Source organism: Notothenia rossii, assembly GCF_949606895.1.
Source record: "Notothenia rossii genome assembly, chromosome: 8".
NCBI lineage: Eukaryota > Metazoa > Chordata > Actinopteri > Perciformes > Nototheniidae > Notothenia > Notothenia rossii.
In genome coordinates this window covers 29266833-29291546 of record NC_136906.1, presented here as the reverse complement: position 1 = coordinate 29291546, position 24714 = coordinate 29266833, and the positions used below count along the sequence as shown (strand labels likewise).

Sequence of the window (24714 nt, the reverse complement as noted above, 5' to 3'; positions counted from 1 at the left end):
ATTACAAATCAACTGAAATATTGCAAGCCTTTTATTATTTTAATATTGCTGATTATGGCATACAGCTTAAGAAAACTCAAAAATCCTATCTCAAAAAATTAGAATAGTTCCTCAGACCAAGTAAAAAAAAAAGATTTATAACAGCAAAACACAATCAAACATTTGAAAATGTCCATTAATGCACTCAGTACTTGGTTGGGAATCCTTTTGCACGGATTACTGCATCAATGCGGCGTGGCATGGAGGCAATCAGCCTGTGGCATTGCTGAGGTGTTATGGATGCCCAGGATGCTTCAATAGCGGCCTTTAGCTCATTAGCATTGTTGGGTCTGGTGTCTTTCAGCTTCTTCTTCACAATACCCCACATATTCTCTATGGGGTTCAGCTCAGGGGAATTTGCAGGCCAATCGAGGACAGTAATGCCATGGTCAGTACACCAGTTACTGGTGGTTTTGGCACTGTGGGCAGGTGCCAGATCATGCTGGAAAATGAATTCCTCATCTCCATAGAGCTTTTCAGCAGACGGAAGCATGTAGTGCTCTAAAATCTCTTGGTACACAGCTGCATTTACTCTGGGCTTGATGAAACACAGTGGACCAACACCAGCAGCTGACATGGCTCCCCAAACCATCGCTGACTGTGGGAACTTCACACTGGATTTCAAGCAACTTGGATTTTGCTCCTCTCCAGCCTTTCTCCAGACTCTGGCGCCTTGACTTCCAAATGAAATACAAAACTTGCTTTCGTCTGAAAAGAGGACTTTGGACCACTGTGCAACTGTCCAGTGCTTCTTTTCCTTAGCCCAAGTCAGACGCCTCTTCCGTTGTCTTGAGTTCAGAAGTGGCTTGACCATGGGAATATGGCTATTGTAGCCCATTTCCCGGACACGTCTGTGAACAGTGACTTTTGATACCTGGACTCCAGCTTCAGTCCACTGTCTTTGAAGCTCCCCCAAATTCTGGAAGCGACTCTTCTTCACAATGCTGTTAAGGCTGCGGTCATCTCTCTTGGTTGTGCAGCGTTTCCTGCCACATTTCCCCCTTCCAACAGACTTTTTGTGGATGTGCTTTGAAACTGCACTCTGTGAACAGCTTGCTCTTTGAGAAATTTCTTTTTGTGTCTTACCCTCCTGATGGAGGGTGTCAATGACGGTCCTCTGGACAGCAGTCAGATCAGCAGTCTTCCCCATACTTGTGATTTAGTTTACTGAACCAAGCTGAGTGTTTTTCAAGGCTCAGGAAACCCTTGCAGGTGTTTCGAGTTAATTAGACGATTCAAGTGATTCGTTGAACACCCTACTAGTATACTTTTTCATGATATTCTAATATTTAGAGATAGGATATTTGAGTTTTCTTAAGCTGTATGCCATAATCAGCAATATTAAAATAATAAAAGGCTTGCAATATTTCAGTTGATTTGTAATGAATCCAGAATGTATGACATTTTTGTTTTTTTAATTGCATTACAGAAAATAAAGAACTTTATCACAATATTCTAATTTTCTGAGACAGTCCTGTATATCCCTTCACAGAACTAAAGTATGCTTTTAAAGGTTTAATGAGATGATGGAATCAAAGCTGAACTATATAAAAAGGCGCACATGATGAAAACCCAACCTCAGCAGGGGGGTCTGGGGGGATTCTCCCCCAGGAGATTTTTAGAAATACTAACATAAACTATGCATTCTGGTACAGTCTGAGAAGAAAATAAATAAATCTATTACTACCCGACATATTAATAATATTTTATGCCATTGTTTGTTTTTCACTTTGTTCTGACATCTTGCAGAATAGTAAAGAGGAGATAGTCTGTGTGACTTACTTTAAATTGTGGGTAAGGGTAGATAGCTCCCATTGTTCTTTGACCTGTCAATCATCAAACCGGGGGTCATATTTCATTATGTGTTCATTTTTATCTGAAGTTGTACCCATGGATGTATAAAGAAGAGTTCTACCGCAAAGTTATTCTCCGTGGGGACTTCCGGCAACGAAATAAAAGTTTGACTTTTTCCACCCCGCAAAAAAAAAAGAATTAAAAAAAGTTTTACCCAATTTTTTTTTCTTCACTCACACATCCGCGACCCACTTTTGGGTCGGGAGCCACCAGTTGAGAACCACTGGGTTAGCATATAATAATGTTAAAATGTGCTAAATATATACACTGCAAAGAAAGAAAAAAAAAAGTAAAAGTAGCTCACGACTTGTTTTATTTTGTGAAAGTAGCTCTTATCCTAAAAAAGGTTGGAGAGCCCTGCTATATAGCAAACGTTAGCTAGCTTGTTATGTGGCTAGATAAATAGATAACATTCGCTAGCCAGCTTGTTAGAAAGATAGCTAACGGTCGCTACTTAGCTAACGTTACCTAACTAAAAAGCACACTGCGCAGTTAACCAGGGCTGCCAACACTCACGCATTGAGCGTGAGAGTCACGCAATTAACCCATATCTCACGCACTCACGCCACACATGCCTTTCCTCACGCTAAGTTTTCGTCCAAAATAAATCTATATAAATATAAAAATAAAGTGAAGGAACAGCAAACCGAGCAGTCTACGAAATGAGACGGTCTTCTGGCTTAGTTCAGTAAAGTTGGAACGATATTGGGAGATTCTGCACTCTTAAAACAACTGGGTTAAAAAATAACCCAATCATAACCCAGCTGCTGAGTCACTATAGGACAGAACACACGCTGGGTTGTCTTAACCCATTTGCTGGGCTGGATAATTTTAACCCATGTGCTGGGTTGTTTATTTGACCCAAGCTAGTGATTGACATTAACTATATCACTGGGTTAAATATAAAACATACATTGGGTTGTTTATTTGACCCAAGATAGTGATTGAAATGAACTATATCACTGGGTTAAATATAAACCATACATTGGGTTGTTTATTTGACCCAAGCTAGTGATTGAAATCAACTATATTGTTGGGCTAAATATAATATAATAATAATAAAGTATAATAGTGTAATGAATTATCTCCAAACACACCGTGTATATTAGGGATGTGCATCTCCATCACTGAGGCCGATGCGATGCGCATCTCGATACGTTACCACGATACGATACATTAACGATACCTTTGAAACACCAGGCGATGCGATACGATACGATTCACCCCTGTTGCGATACAGTTCGATACGATTTGATTCAACATTATGCGATTCGGGAAGATACGATGCGATTCAACACGATGCAAAAATAATGATACTTCAATATGGTACGACAGAGGATTTTTGTTTTATTCCTTATATGCAGCAAATCATACATTAACAAAAAAGTGCTTTACATATTTAGTACTGCAAATCCCATCATGCCGTTTATTTTTTTACCTTTAAAAGCTCTCCAGAGTACAATTGTATAACACCTCACAGTTAAACAATGTAAGGATGCATTGCTCATGATTAACAATGTGCAAATAACAGCTACCATAGAGCAATGCCCATACAGCTGCCAGCCTGATGTGCTTAACACTCAGAGGCTAACACACCAGTGAGCAGAAAGCATTGGTTTCTATCTAAACAATAAAGAAAACAAATAACCTTTCACAAACAGGTATTTCATAACTGCTTACAGAAAGGAAGACATTTAAATTATTATTGGCCGTCACAGGCTGCTGTAAGCTAAACACCTCTCTCTGACAGAACACCTCACTGAGTGATTTAACTCATATGTCTCACTTTCAGGTTTCTCTTTTCAGCCGCAGACCCCATGTCGCCTCTTTATGTGCGTCGCTAAGTTCCTCGTACTACTTGTGTACTTTAAAGCGGCTCGGCATCGTTAACAATTTGCGAGTGATTTTTCAAGTTGACCGTCTGTAGTAATAGTGCCGCGCACATATACCATCAGGACGTTACTGATGGGGTGCGGCTGCGGAGTGATACTGTGTGTATGCAAGTCCGCATCTAGGACGGATCTATGTATCATGGCTGTAGACCTGTTAAGTAATAAAGATACCTCATACAAAGGTCTACGGATACCTTATTACTCTCTATGACCTGCGGTCAACTATATAGCATAAATGACTATTACACCGTCTTTCTTGAACAATCCGAAGTGTTGCCAAACGTTTGATTTGTAGGTATTTTTCGCTGCGCTGTGTTTCTCTTTCTCATCAACTTCCGTGTGTGTTGATAACTGAGACTCTCGTTCTCCGTAGTGGCGAAGCAAATATCAAAGATCGTCTCTGCTGAACGTTGACAAGATAAGGGGATTTTATATGAATGAATCGGTTTTTTACCGATGCAAAGACGCTACGCAATCGATGCATCGCGAGTTCAACCCAAACTGTAGCCGATGTGCACTCTTTCAACCGGTGCACTCGCATCTTGAACGTTTATGCCGGTGCACCGATGCGAATCGGTGAATCTTAACATCTCTAGTGTATATATATATATATATATATATATATATTAAAAATGCATTTATTGATAATTTGAACAGCTTTGGCAAATCGCCAACATTCCATTTGCACTATAAAAGAACAATGTATTTTAGCACAATACAAATTCAAAAAAATACTACATCCGTTTGAATTCCAACACTTCGAATGGACAAGCTGCTGCCTCCAATCTGGTGTGCACACCGATTCTGATTCATACATACTGTAGCCTATATGTCACAGGTAATGTGAGAAATCAGACTAGGCAGAGGTGGAGGCCATGACAGCAAAGTGCAGTGGAAACAGATTTAGCGAATAAATCCTGACGTAACATGAAGCATGTGACTTAAACAGCTGAGGAGGATGTAACCTTCCTCACATTAAACATGAAACATGTCTTCCAAGTCCATCAACATTTCCACATTCTTCTCCCAACCTTTGAGGTTTGACTGGTGTTTTTTTTTTTAAATGGCATCGGTTCACGAGCGGCTGAAGAAATCCTACAGTCCGGCATGTTCTTCAGTCCAAGGACTTTGGGGAAAAGCCTTTCACCATCCATTTGCAAGAGCACTTTCAGAATGAATTCATAGTAGTACCTTAGCTCTTTGGGGTAAGCCATGTTCAGTGTATAGATGACTCCCAGCATGATGGCACAAGCTCGGGCTACAGATCCAATGTTGTCCAGAATGATTAGTCCTTCAAATAAAATCCCAACGTCATCATAATGTCCAGGTTCTCCACCCTCCTTGTTGATGACATATATGCCCATGGTAGATTTCTGCAGGTCTCTGGTGACGTCATCTCCTTCGATGTCCTGTATATTTAAAGAAAAAACATTTATTTATTCAATATATGTAATTTTAAAGACATACTTTGTCGTATAAATGTTTTGTAATATTGCTCACATACCTATTAATCCCTTAAAACAAAGCTGGTCATATTGTATATTTCTGAATCAAACTAAATATATGTGAGGTGTTTTTAAAGATTTACGTAGGATCCAATAAGCTTGGTGCTGAGTGTCAGAAGTCAGAGAGGATTGACAGATGGACTAAGACATTGTTGATTATGGTCTTTCCATTGGACAATAAGAAAAATAATTAATAAAGCCAACCTCATCGTATAAAGAACCAAGCTGTTGATGAATATCAACATTCATAAACATATTCTCAACCTTCATGCTCCTTATAAGGTAAAACATAATTATCTAAAATTGATGCCTGACACTAGGATCTTAAAACACCACATGTGACTGACAAATGCAATTACAGTGACTCACCATATACTCCCGAATGAGATGTCCATTGTCCTCACCAAGGTGGATGCAAAGTCCTTGAGGATTGCTTCCCTTTTAAGGTTAACATCACTTGTTGCCTGTGTAAAAAATTACAATTATTAAAATATTTCTAAATACATCAATAATAACAAAATTGTCTATAAATTGTAGAAGATGTACAACCTGTAGTAACCTAAATATACAATATATATTACAAATTCTACTCATCCAGGGACTTTTCACCAAGAGCAAAGCTCTGTTCTTCACAGTTCACACCTGGAATCTTCCTAGTACAACCACAGTCTGATCTGTTGGCCACTGAGGATTAAGTGGCTTGCTCAAGGCAGGTTCTGCTTTTTCACTTTCCCCACCTGGGGATTGCATTTGCACCTTTCCAGTCACAAGCCTGCTTCTCTAGCCAGTATGCCACTATTGCCTTATTAAGATCAGATTTTCTTAGAAATGTGTCTTGCATTCTTGCACCTGGCAAGTAATCCAGGCTGTTGCGAGGCAAATGGGGCTCTATACGGTACTGGACAGGTACATTTAATAAAATTGCTCCATAGAGTATATGACAATTTGTATAAAACAGTGTATACACACATTTACCTTTTGCAAGATCGCCAGATGTTTGGCTAGTTTCAGGCCAACAACTCCTCCCTTCTTCTGGAAGACAGATGTCAGCTGAGGTAGATGGCTGTCCAACTGCGCCATGAAGGCTGTTTCAAGTGGGATAGTTGTTATGCGCTGGAATTCAGCATGTATCTGTTATGCAAAAACAAAACGACAGAAGACAAAGACCACATTCAGACATTGGTGTAATGATATTTTGTATCTGCTATATAATTAAAGGATAGATTCTAATTTTGACCTCCTCATTAACCAAGTCCTTGATAAGATGTGTATTGGTGTACAGTGTGTTCTAACCAGTATTTATATTAATCTAAGGTAATTGCATGGAATCAGAACTAGACCTGTAAGCTGTATGGTTGTTTAAACCTTGCTAATACTTTTTTTAATTGACAATGGGTTAAATGTTGAGTTATAAATTGAAAACCCCAATTCCAGCAGCAGCTGTTTTCTTCAGACAATCAAACAGACAGTTAGAGAATAGCTGGTGAAGAAAGCGGAACATTGAGCAGCTAAAGAGCCAAATACTTTACTAAGGAGTTGGTGCAGAGCATAAACAGAGCTAAAAGATAGTGAATATTGGACTTATCAAATGGACAGAAACACCATTTCAGATGTATGATCATGTTGCTCTGTATCAGCTCGATGTGCACAGTACAGGCATTTCACCATACATTCACCATGTGAAATATATAACTTACCTCATCAATATGGAGTATTGTGAGTAAGGTTCTGTTGCACATCACACCAACATCAGATAGCAAAACCTGCAATAAAAATAAAGATGAGCAGAAATTAAAACTAATAATAATGGTAAATGAAAAAAGGTAATTGATTGCCAATGATTACTAACTTGAGTTAGGCCAATGACTCAAAATCCTACAAACTCCTTTGTGACAAACAATGTAACGTTTTTTTTTTTTTTTAATAGAGCCTAAATATGACTGGATGTGGTGCACTTTTGCTAAATGTTTAGACAAATTGCTTGTGTGCCCTTACATGCTCAACCGTTATTGCACTTGATGGAATCTTTTAAAAAGTGAGAAGCTTTTCTTAATTCTTTCATTTTAGATGTATAATGACATTAAATGATTATATTCTATTCTATAGCAAAAAGCAATAAATGATTTCTCCCTTTTGGCAAAGAGCATTGTCCACCTCAAGACGGGTAACATTTAACCACACCTCGGAGCGCTGAGTTCTCTCTCCACAGTGTGTGTGTGTGTGTGTGTCTGTGTGTGTCTGTGTGTGTTTGTGTGTGTGTGTGTGTTGCATGCATGTAGAAGCCACGTGTGTATAAACTGCCCCGCCCCCTCGCACACAGACGGGGGAGAGATCTCCCTTACCAACGTGATTTCACATGTTTAGTTGTGTCCAAAATAGAGAACCGCAGTGACGCGTCGTAAAACCCGGAAGTAAGTTAGCATTTTTAGCACTTCCGGTTCCCTCCTCAAAAAGCAATGCATTTTTTCCATAGGGTTTTGGAAAATAGCTCGAAATAAGGTCTGTGGTTGACACAAATTTAAGAGATAAATCACGTTTTGTTCTACGACATTAAATACATCAGCAGTGACCCCACTGGGGATTTTTGAAGAGTTTACGTGTCTGAAAAACGATGGTTGTTACCGAATGGCTGAATAGGACTACAGAAATTGTCGAGGCCGTTGTACGTCATTACGCCGAACACGTAAACACTCCCGCTAAGTTTGTTTTCCCCTGTGTTCCGCTTGAAAGCAAGTACATGCCTATCTTTAGTATCTGTATATCTATATCTGACCATTAGAATCTGTATTTTTGAAATTGTCGTTTTTAACAACGTAGTTTTACAAATGATAGAATAATTAATTACCAGTGTTTTCCAATTTTACTCGGCAATTCGTTTCGTTAGCTAACGTTAGCTAAAGCTAGCGCTACTAGTTAGCTACGCAATGGTTTGTTGCTTTGCTCCGGGTTGCAGCCACAGGTCTTCGCATGAAACGTGCTTGTTCTATCGTTTCCCGGCCAATGTTTTCCAAAGGAGAGTCTGGATTCGTGCCATGAGGTAAGCTGACGTTACATTTTTGTCCATGTCACGGTGAAATGTAAATGATGGGTAGTGACTGTATCGCCCTTTTAGAGATGGCGCTGCTGAAAAGACCGCAACATAAGTAAAGATAATGAATACATCCTATTAAAACCTGTGTGGCTTATATGATAAGTCTAATTAGTACAAGCAGCATAACGTTTCACCATGTAACTAAAGATTGTAGTCAGGGAAATCAGTTTGACATATTGAACTAATAACAAATCACCTCTGGCTGGCAGAGAACTCTCTGCTCCATAGCTTATCTTGGAAGTAAAATCACATGTACATTTTACATTTATATTCAATTTAATATTCCATCCCTCACATACTTTTGTATATATAATAACTTATATTTTGTTTTTCTTGTTATGCTGCTGCAACACAAACATTTCCCAAATTGGGATCAATACAGTAATATCTTATCTTAATTCATTAAGAAATATAACTATTATAATTAGTGTAGCAGCTGACACCTATTTTCAAAATGGATTAATCTACCATTTATTTCTTTAGTTCAATTTTCATCTACAAAAATGTCAAAATAGTGAAAATGTTCACGAGGCTTATCAAAGTGCAAGGTTATATCTTTAGATCTTTTGTTTTAGCCTATGTCTTAATGCTCTTGTATGTGACGGGGTGACTTCCATGAAACTAATATTTTATATCTTCCCAACAGACGAGCTGACAGGAAACCTAACACTCTAACAACCACAACATTGCAACATCCTCCACTGAATGCATACGTTTAGCTGCCTTTGGCTTCTTCAACTGACAGGGGGTGTCAGTGCAGCTGAAATTGTGGATGGCAAAGATGGCTCATGCAGCCGCATGACTGCATTTCCATTCTTCACGTGGGCATTCACATTTTGTGGAGAGAATTCCCTCTTCTCCTGTAGATACCTGTGGTGGTGGGATTGTTTTATTATTTCAAATATATTTACATTTGTAATGCCTTCCCAATTATCCCTTTAAAGAGCATCTTGCAGGTTTTTATTTATTCTACATTTATGCTTAAACTTGCTTGAAAATTACAATTAAAAAAGTGAATGCAGGATTTGATATGTTTTACGAGACATAAGGGCAGGAATTCAGAGGGAAAGGAGCAATTTTGAGCTCTGCTCTTAAAAACGGCTTTTTTTTAAGGTCATACGTCAAACGCGTCATATTACATCACGCAGGGGACACATCTCCGCTCTCTGACCGCGGGTATAGTAGAGTTGCGTTGAGAAGAGCGGTTGTGTTTTAAGGAGCTGGTAATTTTCGGTAGTTTTACATTGTATTTCACCATTTGTAATCATGGTGCAGTATTGTGTTTGTGCAGGTTGCACAAATACCAGCCTTTCAGGACATCGAGTCCACAGTAAAAAGGACCGGAGCTAGCGTTCGTTCCTGGGTGCGTTGTGCATCCACCTCCCTGCAGCACATACTCTCCACAGCTTTATCAGGAAACCGTATTACTTCTCTCTCCCCCCCCCCCTTCGCTGCTCTCTTTCTCTCCCCTCCGGTACACGGCACCGTAAGACATAGTGTGGAGTTGCATTAGGCCGTATCTCGCGTCTCTCCTCCGGTACACAGCACCGTAGTGTGGAGTTGCATTAGGTAACGCGAGATACGGCTGATACTTTCGCATTAGTTTCTGTTATGGATCATTATCAACAGTCCTGCCAGTAACGTTACTATATTATCAATGCTACTTCAGTTATAGCCTGATATATGATAGCTAACTTTACAATGTTGTGATGTGACGTTAGCTAACATTCTGTAGCTAACGCCGGTCACTCACCAAGATAGCTGCCCAGTTCTCCATTGGTTCTCCTCACACCACAGCTCAATTTCTCTCCGATGGCCGTTATTTCTTCTAATCCTTGGCTGCTCCTGGTCTCTTGGACGCCTAGCAGGCTCAAAATTATAAGATTGTGGTCCGTCATATGCATTCGAATATTCATGTTCAACTTCTTCTGTGTCGAAACTAGCATTGGGATCCATGTTTATTAATACGTTACACCGGCCGCTCTCCCCCTTGTGTCCCCCGTATTACGTCACACGCGGGAGGTCACGTGCCGAGGCTTTTTTATGCGGAAGTGAACATTTCTTACAAAAATGACGCCAGATGTCACTGTAGTGTATATTTCTGTATATTTTTTTGAAAATCTAGTGTATTCATCATTTTCCTACACCTTTATTCACAGGTGTCTTTAACCTGGAAGTTGCTCTTTAATTGTTTATAGCCTACTGTATGTTTATTTCATGGATATTTGTGTTTTCTGGTGTGTAATATTTGTAATCTTGGGGCCTCTTCTCTTTAACGTCTACATGCTACCACTGGCTCAGATAATGAAGAACAACAAAATAAGTTACCATAGCTATGCGGATGACACACAAATTTACGTAACCATTTCACCAGGAGACTATGCTCCAATTCAAACACTGAGTAAGTGCATTGAACAAATCAATGACTGGATGTGTCAGAACTTTCTCCAATTAAACAAAGATAAAACTGAGGTAATGGTTTTTGGAGCCAAGGCAGGACGTTTAAAAGTTAGCGCTGAGCTTCAGTCTGCAATGTTCAAAACAACAGATAAAGCCAGAAATCTAGGTGTAGTCATGGACTCTGACCTGAGGTTCAACAGTCACATTAAAACAGTTACTAAATCAGCCTACTATCACCTAAAGAACATATCTAGGATTAAAAGACTAATGTCACAGCAGAATTTGGAAAAACTTCTCCATGCTTTTATCTTCAGTAGACTGGACTACTGCAATGGTGTCTTCACAGGTCTCACTAAAAAATCTATTAGAAAGCTGCAGCTGATCCAGAACGCCGCTGCTCGAGTCCTCACTAACACTAAGAAAGTGGATCACATCACTCCTGTTCTGAAGTCTTTACACTGGCTTCCTTTGTGTCAAAGAATAGATTTCAAAAATACTGCTGCTGTTTATAAAGCTTTGAATGGTTTAGGCCCAAAATACATTTCTGACCTCCTGCTAAATTATGAACCATCCAGATCTCTCAGGTCTTCAGGGACTGGTCAGCTTTCTGTCCCCAGAGTCAGAACTAAACATGGAGAAGCAGCGTTAAGTTATTATGCTCCAAATATCTGGAACAAACTCCCAGAAACCTGCAGGTCCGCTGCAACTCTTACTACTTTTAAATCCAGGCTGAAGACTTTTCTTTTTGTCGCTGCTTTTAATTGAACTATTCATATCTTAGACTGCACTGTAACTTTTTTCCATGTGTGTTTTCTTTTAATGTTTATTTTATTAGCTTTTCTTTTTAATGACTGATTTTAAATGCCATTTTCTTAATGTCTTTCATTTTTTGTAAAGCACTTTGAATTGCCTTGTGTTGAAAAGTGCTATATAAATAAACTTGCCTTGCCTAATAAAGATTTCATGTGACACATAAAATGGATTTGTTGATGGGAATGTATGTGAATAAATTAACTCTAGGTGAACGGTACTCTTGCTATCACTACTCACCGACACTATAAACCTTGTCCCTCATGCTAGCCCTGACAACACCGGTAAGCACACCTTCATCTAGGCTTCACTGTTTTACGTGTCCTGACTTGTAGTGGTTCTCTCCTATCTACACTCTTGTCATCTTTGTAAAACGATATGAGACTGGTAATTGACACAGCCATGACTTCTAGTTCAATTCAGTGTGGCTAAAATAAAAAGCTTTGTTAAAATATGCAAGCGCGCGAAAGTTAAAGTCAGCTTTACTGTCAAAAATTCTACATGTGTTATACATCCAGAAATATCGAAATATCGTTTCCCACAGTGTGACATGTAAACATAAAACAAAAAGGGCCTAGATAAACCTGGTATACATGAAACAAAACAAAAAGGGCCTAGATAACCGGGGTATACAGTTTAAAATGTTAATATATTTAAAGTGTTCAAAGTGCAGTTTTCAGTGCAAGTCAGTTGAAACGATCTTAAGTTGGTGTGACGTTGAAGTCAAAGGCCAGTACACTGCTGCTGTACTGGCTTGTAGTTTGTTTATAGCATAACGTTAGCATTTTGCTTCTGGCGACTAGATTTATGATTCAAAAATTATAAAAGTAGGGTTGACATGTGGAGATTATCCGGCTGAACAAAACGCGATCCCTCTCTTAAATGTGTGTCAACCACAGACCTTATTTCGAGCTATTTTCCAAAATCCTATGGTGAAATTGCATTGGTTTTTGACAAAGGAACCGGAAGAAGTTTACTTCCGGGTTTTATGACGCGTCACTGCGGTTCTCTATTACCACAATGATAAGAACAAGTTAAAAAGAAACATACTGTACTTACAGCCGGTCAGGAACACAGTAGGAATGGCCAGTATATAAACCAGGGCAGCGGGGAAGGTGAAGCTACAAAAAAAAGCATAGTAACAGGCAGTTAACATTCAACTTGTATTATCCACAAACTAATAAGAAAGTCTAACAAGACAAAGATTGGATTTATCACGTATTATATTCGAAAGCAGTATCAAGTTATCTTAGAATTTTAATGTTGCATGTTATACTTCAATTAGGTTACTTAAACATTACTACACAACTAAGCTAGGTTAACAGTAGGCTAACAGTTAGCTAGCTGCTGTAGGCTTATGTTAACGGTTGCTAATGTTAATCTATCAAAACACACAATCGATAGCGTTAATGTTAGCTATAAAGCTACCTGTTTAAGTATAATAATAAACCCAAGGCTATAAATGAGCTACTTACTTAAAACGGAGAGCCGTGGAGAACGTTCACCTCACGACAGCGGAGCTAGGCAGGCAGCTGAGTCCGGTCCTTCAGATTCCGAATGGAAAATGGAGGGAAAGGTGGCGGGCTGTTTGTGTATGCACATGCGCAGACAGGACAGTATATGTGATAATTAAATTGTACATATTTTTTTTTTTCAATTAGGCTACTTTTAAATGAATGAAATTAGCTAATTTTAAACAGTGACAATATATGTTAAGATTAATAAAAAAAGATAAGAAGGATGCAATAACACATTCAAATATATAAAAAAAGGCTATATTAAAACATGTAACATCTAAAAGGGGTCATAATCAGTTTTTTCAGTGTGTTTTGATGTGAGAAATAACAAAAAAGATGGTTCCAGAATGATTCAGAAGTGGGAAAATGAATAAAGCAACCTCTGGGTTAAAACATAACCCAGGCAGGTGTTCAACTGCAATTGAAGCCCTAATAACCCCTTTGACCCAGCGTGAACAACCCACCAGTGTGTTTACAGTACCCAAATAACCCATAATTATGACCCAGCCAAATCAACCCAGCAATGTGTTTATAGAAACCCAGCATTTTTTGGAGTGTGATTTCATGGATCAATAACTTATGAACAAAAGGTTATTCAGACATAAATGACGTCTCCTAAGTACCGTGGTAAGGTTGACAACGAACTACAATCACATTTTGATCAAAAAAAGCCAATACGCGCCGTCCTCCGAGCTGGACACATTACATGGGTCTCTATCTGCAGCCGGAGAAGAAATGAGTGCTCAGGGACCGTCTGCAAAGTACAACTCCAAAAAAAGAGAATACAATAATATTCAATCACTATTATACAGCTTATTACTACCAAACTCACTACACACATCAATAGTCTCCTGTGTGTCATACTACAGCAAGGAGTTTGGAAGAATATGCTTTTGAATCATTTTGGGGAATATTTATCATGTAAAATCTTCAATAAATATGGCATCATCTTAAATAACTTGACTATTATACAGTATATTTCTAACAATCTCACTATTTGCATTGTTGTTTTTAGCATCTGGTTAGCTTTAAAAGCTGTTTCTCAAACAATGAGAGGGAGAGCTCTGTCCTGTCAGACTGAGAGAGATAACTACAGCTCAGTGAGGTAAGGGACTCTGAGTGTTTAGTTAACTTTAGTCTAGTTATCTCAGTGGGTCTCAAACGTTTTGGTCACCATTTATGAGAATAAATGAAAAACGGTTATGAAATACTATGACAGTAAAACAAGAATACAGTTTAAAAGGTGAGTGATTTGTAAAATATCCATAAAGAAAAAGAAAATCTGTTTACCATAAATTATTTTTGCTCTCAAAGTTCATCAGGTTGATGCATTTAACTTCAATATTTAAAAAAAAAAAAATCTTCCCGAGGGAACATGCCCCCGGACCCCCCTAGAGGAAGTGAGGACCCCCCCCCCACATTTATAAAATAGCACTTTACCTCTGCTTAAACCTATATGCCCTTTTATATGCCGTGAGCTGATTATCGAGCCTTCATTGTAAGAGTCGCGGGTACACTGTGTATGTGCGTGTTCCACTGTAGCGCTCGGTACATTAATGGGAAACCCTGGTTTGTACATGTTCAATACATTTGTAACACTGTACACATGAACATTGCTTTTTTCGGTTCACCCAAAAAAAATCTCACTCCAAGCTGAACTCAAATGTTGGCAGCCCTGAGTTAACTGAATTTGGTCTCTATATGTTAACTTGCTTTCATAAATGTCAACACTGTGGACCTTTGTCTCCCCTTCTCACAGAGTTATTATAAACTGTCGACATGATCTTTAGTATGGAGTCTACCGAGCCCTGAGGCCTGTACTACGAAGCCGGTTCAACCTAACCTGGATATGTTTGAGTTAGCCGGTTGGCCTAATCCAAAACATACGCGCTCTCGCTAAACTGTACTACGACGCGGGTTATCAAGTGGATCGCTCAAGCCAGCCGTGTCCTATCTAGTTAGGTGCACGTTCACATGAAAGGGGTGGTATTTGGAGCATTCGACCAATCACATACATGGAGAATGATACTGACAGCGCAGCGTCATACTTCCTGAATGAAAAGGCAACTTTAATATTAGACATATGAAGAAGTTAAACTTTAAACATCCATGACTTAAACACTTTATCCAGGACAAAAGCCACATAGTTGCACCTGCAAGGTGAATACAGCTGGTAAAAGAACAAGTGTTTGAATGCGTACATTAACAGGTTTATGATATCAATGCCCCGTCTAAGACACGATCTGACTTTAATTACATTTGACTCGAGTGTTTCGTCAACTTAATGTGTTGCTTAAAATAATACTTCTGCATACAGTATGTGACACTGTGAGTGTTGCACAGCCAGATACGGCTCAGCTGACTCAGATAAGGAAATATATGATACATTATGATGTGATATGCCGGGCACTGGAGGCAGTAACGTGTAACTCAGCAGAATCTGAGAAGAGCAGCACCAGCTGGAAAGAGCTGTGCCTTTTACTGTTTACTTCACTGTGTTTCCCTTCATTAGAACAGCTGAATAGAGATCGAGGCTGCTACGTTTGTTTGTGCTCAGCTCCGCTCTGTGTGTGCGGTGTGTTTGTCCGACACCACCGGCATTTGTTTTCAAATTACCACAAATTAAACATCTTTTAATCTTAATCTCGATGTGCTATAGTCCTGCCGGCGTGCACCGGAACGAACGTCGAACCACACACACACACACACACACACACACACACACACACACACACACACACACACACACACACACACACACACACACACACACACACACACACACACACACACACACACACACACACACACACACACACACACACACACACACACACACACACACACACACACACACACACACACACACACACACACACACACACACACACACACACACACACACACACAGTTTAGTAACTTGTGCGCACGACTTACTAAAGCGTTCGCACTGAACCCTCCAGGGCTCCGTAGGAGTCTGACCGGCCGATATGAGTTTAGAACTTTACATTTAAAAATAATTCACAGACTGTAAAACCATTCCTTCACTGCAGTGTAGCTGGGAGAGATCCAAAATACAATTAATTGTTAATTAACACTGCTGCAGAGCGAGAAGTGAGAAAGGGGACGGGGCCAAGTGAGGTGAATAAGTAAAGGAAGCTTATTACAATTGATGCCAATGTTTTAAAGGGGTACTATATACTTCATTTCTCCAAAGAAGGTGTGGTCTAATGTATGTATGCTTTATTGAGCTTATATTACATACTTCCACAGCTAAGAAACTTGTCGAGCATTCCAAATGTTAGTTGACTTGGGTGTTTCTGTTTTGTTTCGTTCATGTTAGCTGACATTTTGAACCAAGTTGAAAAAAACAAGCAAAACACAAAGGGTGCCAAATGTCACTGGTCACATATTGACAACTTTCTCTTTAAGACCCACAGTGTACAGAAATAAAAAATATGCCATGCTGAGTAACAGTGACAAGACATTTCCATGTTTTTATTGTTTTGGAATAATGTGCATTTGTCTAGTCTTTGGACCTCTTAACTTTCTTCCCGCTTCAAAGTCTCACATGTTGTACATTTGTGGCTTTCTCTTGGCAGTAGTGAGGGAAAATCTTTTACTTAAGTTAACATACCACATGGTTAAAATGTTTTGTTACAAGGCAAAGACCTCTTTTCAAAATCGTGCTAAAAAAGCATAGAAGAATAATCAGTAAAAAATACATACTTTATAATTAACAAATTCATTCTAGAGATTTGTTCAAGAACGTGTTTTGAACGTGCATGGTTTTCAATGGATTATTTAACGTCATCATTCTTATATTGATAATAACATTCAAGGAATTATTTTCCACAAATTCATCAAACAAGGCAGCACTCAGTTTGTAACTTTAACTTGCAAACTTAATTCAAATTGAAACGTTAAAGGTGGGGTAGGTAAGTTTGAGAAACCGGCTCGAGATACACTTTTTGTTATATTCCATGCAATGCTCTTAACAGCAATGAATATCTTAAGTGCTTTGATAAAAAATCCATACACACATTTCATCTGTGGAAGCCGTAGTACTGTAAAAAGCACGACCAATCATTTTAGCCGGTCCGGCTAAAATAACTGGATGTCCTACCTGCCTGTCATCCTTCCATCTCGTGCACAAACTTATCTCGTGCCCTCATTGGTCATGTGCGCGTTCGCGTGTTTGGAGGAAGGGCTCTGTAAGGAAGTAGCAGATTTCTTCCGGCTGTATATTTTCAAATTCAAAACTACCTACCCCACCTTTAATATATGCCACCCACATATGTAGACCTTCTGTTAATATACTCCTGTACCCCCAAAGTTATGTAGTTATCATTTTTACACTGCCTAAACAGATTTTAACCATTCAAAATGTAATAAATTGTTTTACATTTTCATTTAATCTTATGCAACGTTTTCTACCCTTACCAATCGCTTACAATATTAGTTACATTGTTAGGTTATATTTTATTCACATTTTTACCACTTTGTAGAGATCTGTTTCGACCCACAGTGTTTTTCATTAAAATGCATAACAACTAAACATACTGTATATATATTTTTAAGGCCCTGTATATTTACTGTACTCAAACAAACACTTTAGCTCAACAGAGAATGTCCTCCAACCGTCAAATCTATTTATACTAATATTATATTTCATTATTTGTAATTATTGAATTACCATAATTAAAAACATGTTTTCAAGAAAAAGCCAAGATGCTCTAAATAGATTGTGTTCACTAGATTTGAGCTCTTACATGTTCTTTAAGGCACCTGCTCACAGGTTAGGGGATACTTGAGGAAATGTTATTCCATGAACACTGAGTTTCTGTGAAGGCAAGCTGGTTCTGCCAGTTAAACCTTCAGGCCTGTTGAGTTCCAGGAAGTCAGCTGCACACTTAAATACAGGTTTAGTCTGCAGATACATGTGCAGTTTCGCATAGGTGCACAGTCACATTGGCAACACTCCAAACAGCACCGGGAAATTCCTGCAAACCAGGTGAACCGGTGGGACAATTGTTATGGTAAATGATCCAGATAAAAATGTGACTCAGACAATATCTTACATGTTATGTTAAACATAAAAATAAATAACTACTGCACCCATGGGCATTTGGTATAAATATATTTTACAGGCCCTATTGTTTTTTTTTTCCTACCTAGTGTGTTTTGTTGGTTTTTGTGCATGTAAATGGTCTGAAAAGGCTAAAATCCCAAAGTTTTCTCCAGAGAGAGTTTCTCTGCCCAACCAAGCCCCCACTGCCTGAAATGCCTCCATTGAATTCCTTTGTTCACTTCTGTGACATAATGACATCACTATATAGCACTTAGTTTCTTGGCTAGCACTCCAATACATTGTAGTTTTTAGGCGCCGAACATCTCTAAGCGGTTGAAGTATATGATATAAACGAGAGTATTAGACTAAATTAACCTGATGATGGTACTAGATGGAAAGTATTGTAAAAGTTATTATAATTCCTCCTAAGGGGAACAATAACGTCGGCTCAAAATTTGAGCACAATACATCCAAGTGCTTGAGACATTTCACTATAAACACAAATTTGTAGCTGCTGGTGGCAAAAAGTTGTAAGAAAGAGGATTACCAAAGTCATGAAGGTTTATCCTCTGGGGAACATGATCGCTGAACAGAGTTTAATTCCAATCCATTAAAGTCTGTATACAAACGAACAGAAAGATGTGTAGTACTGCACACTATCATATCAAGATATATCATGTGATTGAATGTAAAAAGAAAACACAACTTTGAATTTTATAAATGCATAGTGCAGTATTTAATATGATATTTTGACTCGATAAAAAGCTCATTACCTAGAGTAGAGATACTTATGGCGCATTTCCACTGCAGCGCATAGCACGGTTTAAGCGTGCCGTGCCAAACCCGGCCCGTTTCTTGTTGCGTTTCCACTAGGGGTAGTTCGGGCTAACGGTTACTTTTTCACAGTTTTCTGTCTCTCCAAAATCCAGGTTCTTTCCGGGCCAACAACAGGGCTGAATATGCTAAACTAGTGAGAGAATCGCTGGCAACTACAAAAAAATGAACATATTTTACCGTGATTTAATTGTAATACACGTTTCAAAATGATGCCGAAGTGACAACATACTGATACCGGTTAGTAAAAAACATGAATTAATGCTTTGACAAGTCTGCAGACAGACGGCAGGCGAAAACCTTTTAAAATGCGTGTTTTCTAAATGGAGATTGGCTAAGCTAACGCAGTATGTGCTCCGACCGTCCACACTCACAACAACGGCCTATACAGACATAAATAAACCAGCGACTGTATTCACCATGCAGGGGATATGCAGGAATCCTGAAGTCAAATTTAATACCTTTTAAGACCTTTTTTAAGACCCTTTCCATACATTTTAAGACCTCATCGCAACTTCGAGTTCTAACCGGTTACATTGGCGACACACTTTACCTCACATTTAATATATTGATTGTAAGATAGCACAACTAAACAGAGTGCAGACAGACCACTGAAGCCTCCTCTCCACATGAACTTCAACCTCTCTGTGAAGGTCAGGTTTAATGCAGTATGCTGCTTTGTTGCTTCTGTAGACTCTGTGCTCTTTCATTCCAGTGAAACTCCTCAGAAACCATTAGAAACCAGTATTTGACCAATAAACAAAACACTTGACAAAACTTTGAACTATGAAATATATTAAACTTTGGTGAGCTTCAGCGGGGTATTGCCATATAGGATCTCCCTCACAAATACCCAGGGGTTAAATTGGGCTATGGCTGTCCGGGGCTAAGCCCTCACACATTTGTCATATGTTCGCAAAAAACGATGTTAAGACTTTTCTCGTTCTTAATATAGACTATATTTGGGTCGATATGTGTTGACTTTACTTTAAAATAGCAGATCTCTGTGACCGGATATAGTTTGGCTTAGACCCCGGCCCCACGAGGACGCATACGTTAAAACGCATACGCAAACACAAAAAAGTCTTCCGTTCACACGCATTCGATTCATTAACGTGTCCGTTCACACTAGATCGCTGGAAATGCTGGAAACGCTGAAGTACATATGCCAGGCCTGTAAGTGGCGCTGCTGCCGCCACAAAATACACCAAAAGCAGCAAAGAAGACCCCGGAGCATGGTTGCCCTTCTGTTTATTCTCCGCGGTGGACGGCGCGTGTTCTCCTGCTGTATATCTCTCAGGTAGTCCACCAGCAGATGAAAAACACTCACCTCTCCGCCTCTTCCAAGGAACGAGGGGACCGTGCGGCAGAGTTTCCGTTAAAAAAATGTTCCGTCGGTCAACATGTCCGTTAAAGTTTAAATCTTCCGTACAAAATTAGAAAAGTGCCGGTCAGAGGTCTTATTTGTTATTTATTGAGCTTTAAAACAAATTGATAACGACTCTCTGTATAATAATATTTAATAAACTGTGCCTGCCTCTTTTCCTCCCCCTCTTCTGACAGCCCAGCAGCAGCAGGAGACGTGGGGAGAGGGAGGCGGGGCTATTTCATCATTATCAGAAAATGATCATATAGGGCTTGCACACGGAGCCGTTGGACCCCCAGAGCGTTGCGTATGCCGTTCTACCCACCTTGGGACCCGTTATCGTTACCGTAGTCGTTTAGTGCCCCCCCCCCCCCCCCCCACAGAGCGGAGCAAGGCAACGAAACTTAAAATAAGAAGCAGCATTTTACGGCGCGCTATGCATGGGGCCGACTTGAGGGGGTTTCCCCACATATCGTTTCAGTAAATTAAAGGGTGTTTCATGTTGTCGTTGTCGTTGCTGTGGACCTTCTTAATACCTTGGAAAATGCCGTTTAATACTTTTTAATAGCCTTAATTTTCGCAAAATTGATTTATCAACTTTTAATACTTTTAAGACCCCGCGGACACCCTGACCATGACACAGACAGTCTGTGGTTTGTACTTGTTTAACTTTTGTCTAGTTTCTGAACATACAGGACTGTCTCAGAAAATTAGAATATTGTGATAAAGTTCTTTATTTTCTGTAATGCAATTAAAAAAACAAAAATGTCATACATTCTGGATTCATTACAAATCAACTGAAATATTGCAAGCCTTTTATTATTTTAATATGGCTGATTATGGCATACAGCTTAAGAAAACTCAAATATCCTATCTCTAAATATTAGAATATCATGAAAAAGTATACTAGTAGGGTGTTCAACGAATCACTTGAATCGTCTAATTAACTCGAAACACCTGCAAGGGTTTCCTGAGCCTTGAAAAACACTCAGCTTGGTTCAGTAAACTAAATCACAAGTATGGGGAAGACTGCTGATCTGACTGCTGTCCAGAGGACCGTCATTGACACCCTCCATCAGGAGGGTAAGACACAAAAAGAAATTTCTCAAAGAGCAAGCTGTTCACAGAGTGCAGTTTCAAAGCACATCCACAAAAAGTCTGTTGGAAGGGGGAAATGTGGCAGGAAACGCTGCACAACCAAGAGAGATGACCGCAGCCTTAACAGCATTGTGAAGAAGAGTCGCTTCCAGAATTTGGGGGAGCTTCAAAGACAGTGGACTGAAGCTGGAGTCCAGGTATCAAAAGTCACTGTTCACAGACGTGTCCGGGAAATGGGCTACAATAGCCGTATTCCCATGGTCAAGCCACTTCTGAACTCAAGACAACGGAAGAGGCGTCTGACTTGGGCTAAGGAAAAGAAGCACTGGACAGTTGCACAGTGGTCCAAAGTCCTCTTTTCAGACGAAAGCAAGTTTTGTATTTCATTTGGAAGTCAAGGCGCCAGAGTCTGGAGAAAGGCTGGAGAGGAGCAAAATCCAAGTTGCTTGAAATCCAGTGTGAAGTTCCCACAGTCAGCGATGGTTTGGGGAGCCATGTCAGCTGCTGGTGTTGGTCCACTGTGTTTCATCAAGCCCAGAGTAAATGCAGCTGTGTACCAAGAGATTTTAGAGCACTACATGCTTCCGTCTGCTGAAAAGCTCTATGGAGATGAGGAATTCATTTTCCAGCATGATCTGGCACCTGCCCACAGTGCCAAAACCACCAGTAACTGGTGTACTGACCATGGCATTACTGTCCTCGATTGGCCTGCAAATTCCCCTGACCTGAACCCCATAGAGAATATGTGGGGTATTGTGAAGAAGAAGCTGAAAGACACCAGACCCAACAATGCTAATGAGCTAAAGGCCGCTATTGAAGCATCCTGGGCATCCATAACACCTCAGCAATGCCACAGGCTGATTGCCTCCATGCCACGCCGCATTGATGCAGTAATCCGTGCAAAAGGATTCCCAACCAAGTACTGAGTGCATTAATGGACATTTTCAAATGTTTGATTGTGTTTTGCTGTTATAAATCTTTTTTTTTTACTTGGTCTGAGGAACTATTCTAATTTTTTGAGATAGGATTTTTGAGTTTTCTTAAGCTGTATGCCATAATCAGCAATATTAAAATAATAAAAGGCTTGCAATATTTCAGTTGATTTGTAATGAATCCAGAATGTATGACATTTTTGTTTTTTTAATTGCATTACAGAAAATAAAGAACTTTATCACAATATTCTAATTTTCTGAGACAGTCCTGTATATGAGGAGCTGTGAGCTCTGAAGACTAACAGCTAACGGCTGATGTTTGGTCTTGTGTTTCGATTTTAAGATGACGTCACGGCTCCGCCTACACTGTGTTACTATAGTTACTACCCAGTTCCTAAACTGCAATTGAAACGCAGCATAAAGTGAGCCAGGCCTACCAAGGCCTAACCATACCGTACTAAGCCGTGCTAGGTCCTGCAGTGGAAATGTGCTATTAGTGAGCTAAAATTGTAGCTCAAGAGAAGCTGCAATATTGTAAATATACAGTACCTCTCAGATCATCAGAACACTGTATTGTACAACTTACATAACAATTTTAATATTAATGAATCTGTGCCAATAAATAGCAGAAAGCCTGAGGCGCTTATTCTTCCCGTAACCACCTGCTCTCAAACTAGATTTTACAGGAGTGATACTGGATATTTATAGTGATGTGACAGCTCAGTGATCAGTGATTTTGTCCTGCATCCATGTTCACTGACTGTGGGGAGTACTGGAGTTCGAGCAACATGCAAACTCTACGTAGAGCCACAGGTTTGATTGTTGTTCCATAAAGTCCACAACATAAACACCGGCAGCTGCTGTTGACAGCCAATACAAAAATAAAATATTAAATCTACTGTTTTGGAATAACATTTGACAAATGTTGGCAAAGCACAAAAGCAAAAAGGTAAAATGATGGCCTGCAGGCTGAAGACTCAATACAGTATCTGATCCCTTTTGCCAATTCTAGTCAAAGGTTAAAATGAGCTACAATGTATAACAATTGTTGTTCCCGAGGACACATTTGTTGGCAGCTTCAATGTTTCAAATGAGCTATTATGCAAATGTTCAGGTTCATATTTGTATGTTGTGCCTCTTCTGCGACATGTCTCCATGCTTTAATGTTCAAAAAGGTCTTTATTTTTCTCATACTGCCTGTGCTGTGGGACCTCTTTTCACCCTCTGTCTCCAGAGTGCGGGAAAGGCCTTTTTTTTTTTGCAGACCATTTACATGCACACAAACCAATATAAACACTACAGGAAAGGAGAAACCCCAAAAAGCACAATAGGGCCTACTGAACTACAGAATAGCACTGGACGTGAAATAACACCCAGTATGTCTGAGGCATCTTTAATTCCAGTAAAAAAAAAAAATAAAACCTCTTTCTTCCTTTTTCAAGTGACATTGGTGCCATTTTGAAGGATGTTAGTATTATTGGTAGGTATAAAACATTTTTTTATTTCTCGTAATGATGACGTAAATGTACAAGAAACATATTTGGGTATTATAAAGTCATAAATTGCGAGTAGAATAAAATCAAGCAATATTGTTTCTTGACAAAAAAGCTGTTATCTCATCAAATGTAAAACTTTAATCTCAGAGGTTATTCAAATGTCTTTCTCTGTAAATGTTTTCCTATTAAACTCGCCATTTTCTTCCCGGAATACCACCCCTGTACCTAGGTCTGTAATTATAAGTAGCATTTATTTTTTTACCGACAATAGCCCAAGTAAGGATACAAATAATAATTGAGAACATACTTTAAGTGGAGAATAAAATATGACAGAGAACTTTACGCCACAGCTTGAAGATGGTTTAGATCTGACAGGCAGTGAGTCAGAATATACAGTAGATATAATGTGAAGTTTGTAACTAAAGTGGATTTGTTGGTTAAACCCTGTACTTATTAAACCTGCAGTTAAAATATAATTGAATCTAATTGTTCCTGTTTGGAAAATGTCAGGGCAGACGTGAACTTTAACAGTGTGCCAACTTTAAACAGGAGCGGCACCTCTTCTATGGAAGGTCTCAGGCAGTCCTGCAACAGTGTTCCAATGAAGATGGTATTTTTTATGTTAATGATTTCCTTGTCCATGCAAAAAGAAGACAAGTATTTTCTAATCTATCCTATTCATACAAATTGCGTAATGCTTCGAGCTGACGGTAAGAAATGTCAACACTTGATCTTCTACATTAAAGGGAATTATGAGGATTTACACTTGTCACATTTAAAAGTCTTCAGAGTTGGGGAGCTTTGGAAAC

General features: G+C 39.3%; 2 protein-coding genes across 7 annotated transcripts in view; both read right to left on the bottom strand.

The window, feature by feature from the left end:
• Positions 1-24714, bottom strand: part of LOC307016162 (transmembrane protease serine 9-like) — a 72951-nt gene that overhangs the window by 19994 nt on the left and 28243 nt on the right. The window lies entirely within an intron of this gene.
• LOC307016767 (uncharacterized protein) lies at positions 3216-14405 on the bottom strand. Of its 6 annotated transcripts, XM_079646081.1 has the most exons (7): positions 13067-13253; positions 12651-12712; positions 10135-10242; positions 9095-9251; positions 6988-7053; positions 6266-6421; positions 3216-5194 (listed from the first exon to the last, which is right to left on the bottom strand). In XM_079646081.1, the coding sequence occupies exons 5-7, from the start codon at positions 7027-7029 to the stop codon at positions 4790-4792; spliced, it is 603 nt and encodes a 200-aa protein (XP_079502207.1). In that variant the 5' UTR covers positions 7030-7053; positions 9095-9251; positions 10135-10242; positions 12651-12712; positions 13067-13253; the 3' UTR covers positions 3216-4789. The 6 variants fall into 6 exon arrangements, with proteins under 6 accessions (XP_079502207.1, XP_079502205.1, XP_079502206.1 ...); XM_079646079.1 differs by lacking the exon at positions 9095-9251 and having other exon boundaries at positions 10135-11406; positions 13067-14405; XM_079646080.1 differs by lacking the exon at positions 9095-9251 and having other exon boundaries at positions 13067-14405.

Bases quoted from the DNA above. Each gene is read 5' to 3' on its own strand.
- LOC307016767 (XM_079646079.1), bottom strand. From the start codon at position 10,158: ATGGAGAACTGGGCAGCTATCTTG. The intron at 7,054-10,134 runs GTGAGTGACCGG...TTTTTATTGCAG, and splicing joins AGAACTGGGCAGCTATCTTG to GTTTTGCTATCTGATGTTGG. The intron at 5,195-6,265 runs GTAAATGTGTGT...TTAAATATACAG, and splicing joins ATCTGGCGATCTTGCAAAAG to GACATCGAAGGAGATGACGT.